Genomic DNA, 8,040 nt, shown 5'->3' with positions numbered 1-8,040 from the left:
CTCCCGCCGCTCGCCGCCTCCCCCCCGGTGGCGGCCGACCAGATTTCGTGGCCACCGTCTAAGTCACCGGCGGTGGAGGATGCGACGGAGAAGACGCCGGTGTTCAAGAAGTGGCAGCACCCGGCGGCGCCTTTTTATTACGAAACGGCGCCGTTTGTTCCGCCGTTTATTCCCGTTTAAAAGATGTAGAAGATCTAACGGTTTATGATATTTTTTTTTCTATTACTAGGAGAGACCCGCGCAGTTTTTCGTTTATTATTGTTAATATAAAATATTTACTTTTTTATTATAAAAAATATTAATATTAATGTAACAAAAATATTTATCTCTTCGTACAGAAATTCTATTCTTTTGTTGTGCATAACAAAAACAAAAACCAAATGTTACATATATATACCAAAAAAATCAACTAATACAAGGTGTAAAAGAAAGTGATGTTATATAGTAGAGAAACCCAATAATATATCAAAAAAGAATTAATTTTAAAAAGTAGATAATAATTGTTAATTATTACTTTTGGTCATTGTTTATTTCTATCATAGGCATATACCACGAATATTTTTGTCATATTTTGGTTGTTTCAAATTCTTACTAATTATTAACCTTGCACGCATCGCGCTGATATAAATATATATAACTATTTTTAAAATTTATTCTCATTTTTGAATTTAAATCTATTGTATTATATTTTTGAATTTATAATTCATATTTTTAAATCAAAATGATAAATAGTTTTTGAAAATATCGAAATAATAATATCATTTATCAGTAGATAACGTCTATACTTAGATTTTCATATTTTATAATTTAGTATCAATAGTTGAAATATAATACTGATCTTACGATTTTTTTTATTTATCAAAATATGTTATAAATTAATATATTATTTTTTTACAAACTAAAATTTTGTCATCTTTATACTAAAAAAACTAAAAAACTAATATTATATATATTTGTGTATTATGTATATTTTATCATAATAATATTGATTCAACTACCCGTATAAAATCAATTGACTTCTAATTTAAATATATATATATATGAATTAGAGTTTTTTTTTAAGTTAATTAGATCTTTCACTTAGTTTCACTTATATTTCGTTAAATTTATCTGTAATAGTACTTATCATCCCATTATTTATTTTGCATGATTCTTCATAATTCATCTTGAATTTTTCAATTATATGATGAAATAGTTGACTTAGTTTGACATACATGATATATCATCGTTTCGCAATTTTTCAATTATAAAAGTTAGAATCTCAAATAAAGCGATACTTACAAGATTCAAATTCTAATAATACTCAATACTACTAACATTTTAGTTAGAGTATATACTTCAACACATGATTCAATAAGTTTTTGAAAAACTTTCAAAACTAAAATCCAATGACACTTAGGAGATGTCTAACCCACTAAACTGACATTTTACATTATCCCTCATCAAAATCGTAATAGTTTCTATGATATTCGTTTGATTCATTTCAGATTCATAAGTTACTTCAAATATCAATGAAAAATTATTTATTAATTTTTAACGATATTTATGAAAAATTAAAACGTTAATGGTTCCTGCAAAATTATACATTTACATGATATTTTTAAGTAGATATATTTTTTCTATTAGTTTTATAATATGTTTTGATTTTATAATTCATATTCTTTAAATAAAATTATGATATTTTTGAAAATATGAAGATAATGGGATGTTTCAATTTTTTCAAATAGATATTGTGAATATATTATGTGTTTCCATTTTTATGAATTATAATATAAACTTTAGGGGTGGAAAAATATCAGTACAATATTTCTACAAATTTTATGACTCGACGGAAGAATTCCACTTTTGGTAAATCCATGATAGCTGAAAAATCAGATTATCGTTAGTTTGATAAATATATTTTTAAACAATGAGATTGTTGGGAAGATTCCATTCAACAAAACAAAATTTTATGTTTCTCATTTGAAACTCTCTCTTCCTTAAATTCTACCAGAGAGAGAATAACAATAGATATCTAAATTCGATATCAATGATTTATTCGATATCAATGAATAATATTATTAAATATTATAGTTATCATTTGTTTTAAAAATAGTAAAATTTACATATGGCAATGACCTGTCATCAAATCGATTAAATAGTGATCGATGTTAGAGTGAATGTAGATTTATAGACAAATTTATAAAAAAAAATTGTATTTTTTATAGAAATGTCAAAATTCGTATATTTATATGGAAATTTTTGAATATTTATGATTTTTAAGTTATTTTCCCATATATATATAATTTAGAGATTTTACCGTTGAAAAGTTGTTAAAAAGTTTTGTATAAAATGAGAATTTTTTTGTTGATTTAAACTCATGGTTTTAGTTGTCCATTGAAATAGTTTTATGTCTATAATATATTTTAGGATTTGTATATATGTTTATTTTTAAAATTTTATTACTTTTAATAATATTTTAATTTATATATAACTATCCTACAACATTCATATTTTCATATACCAACTTGAAATTCATCAATCAAATAAATTAATAATACTCGATAACTTCTTTATATAGAAATATATTTTCATATATCATCTAGAAATCCTTCGTCATATAAACATTTCTCGTATATTAAGTCGAATTAAATGTCTGATCTTGGTCTTCTTATTATATATACGTAATTCACAAATCAAATTGAAACAGTTGCACATTTTAATGCCATATAAGCTTTGTATATATTACATGTACTCAAGTTAGCCCTATTGTCGGTATTTATTTATTTTTATTATTCAGGTTGTTCTCCATCTTTTTTCTTTAAACTCTTTGCAGAAAAAAATAGTTATGTGATGGTGATGATGATGATGATGATGATAATAATAATAATAATAATAATAATAATAAAACATTATTATTATTCTTAAATATATATATTGTACTTATAACTTGATACATAGAAATATAAAATTTTTAAAATAAAATAAAAAGATAATTGAGAAAATGAAATCAAAACTATTTAGAATGTGTAACAACCTTTCTGAGAATGACTAAAGTTGATATAAATAAGCAGACTGGATTATTTTATTTACATAAATTAATGTACATAAATATACATATATACATATATATATATCCATGTATATACATATATATATAAACATCTTATTCGATTGAATTGAATTTTAATTAAATTAAAATCAAATAAAAAATTTAAATAATTATAATTTCTATCCTGTCAGAATATTTAAAAAAAATGCAAACTGAAAACCACTAATTATTCCTTATAACGAAATAGGAATTTTGATTTTTTTTTCAAAGGAAAAAATCAATGGAAAAGAGAAATGCCATCCAAATATTTATATAAATCGGAATATAAATCGATATATAAACAATCTCTAACAGTGTTAATAAGTGGATTGGTAGTAGAGATTTGGTTTTTGTCTGAAAAGAACTTGTTTTTCTTGAATTTTATGTAACCTAAAACAAAAAAGGATGATGCATCTATCAAGACTACATGCAAACAATTTATGGTCGATGTTGATTACTCACTATTTAGAAAATAAGATGGCGTTAAGTTCAAAGGAATTAGAGTATAAAAAACATTACCAATAGATCTTGGCAGGTTCAACCTTACATTATACAAAATCTCACCAACTTTCAATATCCTTTCATTTCCACCTCCAAGATCAGGTGATCAATAGAAAAACTGTATGTCCGCCATTAAAATTACAACTTTTCACCTTCTCAAAAAATACTCCATGGAATAATGAGAATACCCAGAGTCGGTTCCATTTTCTCATCGTTTGCAAAACATACTTCGGGTTGAAATCAAACACACGTCACATGAACCCCCATAGTGTCTCCACATCAGTTGGCTTCAAAGCAAATGATATCGTTGTCATAACATAGATAGCCATGAAAATTAGATGAAGTGCCAAAAAAAAAAAGATCTTTATTTATAATCTTCTCGATCTCATCTTTTCGGGATATTACACAACTCGAGTCATCGACATTTGTAACAAAGAGATGATTGTGTCTAATAACAGCTACACATGTTGTGTATCCAGAAGAAGGTATCGGAAAATCAGAATAACGACCTTGTTTACAATAATAAAAGCACATGTCTTAAATCTAACTTATTATTTCCTCTGTTATTTTGATTCCATCTTCAACAGTAAATAGAAGAAGACGAACCGGAAAAGAGTAGCATTATGTAGTTATTGAAGATTTACATCCTCGAAGGACCAAACCTTCTACGCAACCATATCAATCCTTCTACCATACCTGTGAGCTATTATTTAATCTGTCTCCAGATATTGCTAACTCTCTCCCTCCTCTTTGTTCTTACATCATCTCATTCATTCTACATCACATAGCCATAAAAAAAAAAAAATAGAACCTTAGAAAAAATGATTCATGATGATGAGTGCTTAATTTTTGAATCGGTGATACTAAAACACAAACCTTTTTTTTAATCCTGAAAACAAAATAACCTGAAAAAAACTCTTTGTAGAGACATTACATCGTTGCACATAGCACATAATATAAACACTGTAAACTAAAAGAAAGAGATGGAAGGGTGACCTACAGATACCTTAGCGGACATGAACGATGATCTTTGTTCCATGAGGACCAACATTAGTGATTTGTTGATTGGAAGTGTAATCTTCGTTCCATGAGAAACATTGTATTCATAAGCATTAATACAATAAATTAGAATTAATGAGAAGAGAGCAAATAATAAATATAGTTCTTAACTTCTTAGTGGGTAATGAATACAACGTTCGAGCTCTAGACCACTATACGTTTTTTTGCTTTGATTTGTTCTTTAAAATTTTATACAACTACATATCAGTTACATATAATGAATAGTTATTAAATATAAGCCAAAATCACAACGATCCGGAATAAAATTTTCCATTTAAACATTACAATGACCCTTTTTATATATAACGAAGATAGCTTTTGTCAACCCATCATCATCTATTAATTGATTTCTCCCAAAATACTCCCTCTAATCCTGTGTTCGATTTCTCCCGTAGTGTTCTCTTCAATCCAGTGTTTTCTTCTAAGTGTCATGATCATGAGTGTAAGTTTCTAGATCTATTGTTTTATTCTATATTTACTTATGATTGGATCTAGTTTAAGTTTCTGAAATTATTGAGACGGATTCTCGACCCCCGTAGAAAACTCGTTGATGCCTCGAACATTTGTGCATCAAAGTTCAGAATCCAACGAAAACTGTAGAAAAACTGCAAGAATATAATAGATCATAGTAACTCCAGAAACGAATGCTTGAGATTGAGTTTAACAATAATCTTGTATTATTTTAGGATTAAGAATTAATTAGATTTAGATTAATTTTTTGACTAATCTGTAAAAATATTATATGACCATTTGAGATTGATTGGATTACGTATTCTAAAAGTATTATGATACTTTAGATTTGATGTTATCATGGGAGAAAATATGATATATAAATCTAAATTGATCTAAATCAAATCTAATCTAAAATAATTAAAGATCCTAGAGCAGTGAAAGTAGGGGTGGGCACGGATCGGATATCCGGGATTTTTGAGATATCCGTATCCGTATCCGATCCGCACAAATATTCGATTTTGTTATCCGTATCCGATCCGTAATTTTCGGATATCCGCAACTTCGGATATTCGTTAAAATCACGGATATTTACGGATATCCGTATCCGACCTAAAATATTATAAAATTTTTAATTTAAATCAAATAACAAATTTAAACATAAATAAAATATATAATATATTTAATATAAATAATATTCACGAATTTAAAATTCATAATTTAAACATTCCAAATCAACTAAAATACAAATACAATTATAATCTATCACAAACAAATATATTCAAATTTCAAAATTCAAAACATTAAACATAATAAATTTTAATATTTAAAAATTACAATTATAAATCTCAATATATATAAAATTTTTCTTGAATCACGTTAAAAAAACATGTAAATATTAAGCATTTTAAATCTACATACCAAATTATTCTTATATTTAATAATATTATTATAAAATACGGACCGGATCGGATATGTCGGATAATTCAATTTTAATATCCGTATCCGATCCGTATCCGACAAATATCTCCAAATCAATATCCGTATCCGATCCGTAAACTCCGGATATCCGAATTTTCGGTTCGGATACGAATCGAATAACGGATCGGTTCGGATTTTTCAGATATTTTGCCCACCCCTAATATAGACTAGGGGAGAACCGCGCGTTGCGCGGTTTATTTTTTTTATTAATATAAAATGTTTATTTTTCGTTATAAAAAATCATTACTATTAATTTTTAAAAAATTATATTAGTAATTTAATATATATATATATATATATATATATATTCGAAGGATAAAAAAAGAAAAAATAAATAAATTTTATTGAATTATTATATTATAAACTCATTTTTAAAAATTATATTATTAATTCAATATATATATGTATTAAAGATCGAATAAAAGATAGATATTATATTTCATTGAATTATTATATTATAAATTCATTCTTATATTGATTAGGTTTGTCAATGTAATTGTATAAGTAACACCCAAAAAAAAAAAAAAAAAAAAAAAAAAAAGTAGAACGTCCGTTCCAGACCGCAGAACGGACGGACCAGAGTGTCGGCAACGACCAAACGACGACTTTCGTCCGGACCGACCTGAAAGCGACCCGAATGCACTAATCCGACCAGAAAATCCCGACTTTTTGACTTTGTGCACGATTTAATCCGCCCTGGGTCCGAATTCGTGTCATAATTTGGCCTAATCAGAACTAAATCGCCATTTTCTCTCTCCCTCACATGTTCTTCATTTCCAACCGAAAATTCTCTCTCAAATCCGAACAATTGACGTTCAAATCGGTTTCTACAGAGCAAGAGGAACATCCCAAAGCTTCCCATTCAACACCCATAGCACGGGCTTAACCCGAGGTGAGTGAATTCGAGTTTAATTCGGAAGTCTGTTAGACATGGGGTTTTGGGTTTTGAGTGATTTTGTGAGAAATTGATGTTTGATTCGTGTTGTGCATGCAATTTTATGAGTTTTAATGTTATACCCATAGTGAATCGTGCATGTTTGTGTGTTTTGGTGAAAATCCGAGGACCAGAACGTCCGGTCTGAGGTCAGACCGTCCGTTCTAGGTCCGTAGAAGAAAACGCGAAGTCTGGAGGTTGAAGACGACTCCAGAACGTCCGTTCTGCAAATCCGGAACGTCCGTTCTGACTTGCCAGAACGTCCGTTCTGGACGAGACGGAACGTCCGTTCCGCACTTGCCAGACCGTCCGGTCTGACGAGACGGAACGTCCGTTCTGAACCGATCGGTCTAGGACTAGACCGATCGGTCTGAAAAAAAAAAAAAAAAAAGGAGTAACGGAACTGTAAAAATTCACCATGAGGAAAATTGAAAAACATGATAAGACGGGTCTAATATGACCCTAGTTAAAATTATGAAAAAAAAGTGAAAAATATAAATTATACCGGAATTACGGGCCAGACCGGACCCCACGTAGTCTGGACCCAAAATGAATAACAGGTAAGGTTAGAAACCACGGAATGAACCGAACTCGTTATCCGGGCGGACCGGGACCAGCTAAGTCATACCGGAGGTACAATTCGGTAAACTCGATGAAGAGAATGAAAGAAAATATATAAAGAAATATAAAAGACTACACAAGCGGAAATGCATGTATAGTAAATAAACTATATAAATGCATGTGATTGGGGTAGCTGGCATGGCACTAGCGTTAATTCGGAAGGGTTCGGATTAACGTTTAGCGCGTGATTGTAGAAATGGACGCTTGTGAATGATTATACGATGGTTGCGAGATTGCGTCCCATCTACGGGCCATCCGATCCGGGTTGGATGTCACCCGTATGGGATATGATTGTGAATGTGGCGATGATATAATCGCGCCAACGTCCGAATGACAGGACGGTTATGGGCACCCCGATGACTTGCGTGGATAGCCGATTGGGGTCGGTACTATTGCGTGACGAGGAACACACGGTTTTTAGAAC

General features: G+C 29.4%; 1 protein-coding gene and 1 long non-coding RNA gene across 2 annotated transcripts in view; one reads left to right on the top strand and one right to left on the bottom strand.

Moving 5' to 3' along the window:
* LOC104822808 (uncharacterized protein At4g14450, chloroplastic-like) overlaps positions 1–475 on the top strand; it is an 861-nt gene extending 386 nt beyond the window's left edge. Inside the window, exon 2 of the mRNA XM_019203582.1 lies at positions 5–475. Coding sequence (XP_019059127.1) covers positions 5–180 — 176 coding nt within the window. The 3' untranslated portion in view covers positions 181–475. The remainder of the gene's footprint in view (positions 1–4) is intronic.
* A 3,592-nt stretch (positions 476–4,067) lies between these two features.
* LOC104822799 overlaps positions 4,068–8,040 on the bottom strand; it is a 16,826-nt gene continuing 12,853 nt past the window's right edge. Inside the window, exons 3-5 of the long non-coding RNA XR_002024549.1 lie at positions 4,578–4,649; positions 4,448–4,476; positions 4,068–4,346 (exon numbers count right to left, since the gene is read on the bottom strand). This is a non-coding gene — a long non-coding RNA (uncharacterized LOC104822799). The remainder of the gene's footprint in view (positions 4,347–4,447; positions 4,477–4,577; positions 4,650–8,040) is intronic.

This window comes from Tarenaya hassleriana, unplaced genomic scaffold (assembly GCF_000463585.1).
Source record: "Tarenaya hassleriana unplaced genomic scaffold, ASM46358v1 Cleome378, whole genome shotgun sequence".
Classification (NCBI taxonomy): Eukaryota; Viridiplantae; Streptophyta; class Magnoliopsida; order Brassicales; family Cleomaceae; genus Tarenaya; species Tarenaya hassleriana.
Note: the sequence above shows the minus strand (reverse complement) of the source record. Positions and strands in the feature narration are given on the sequence as shown.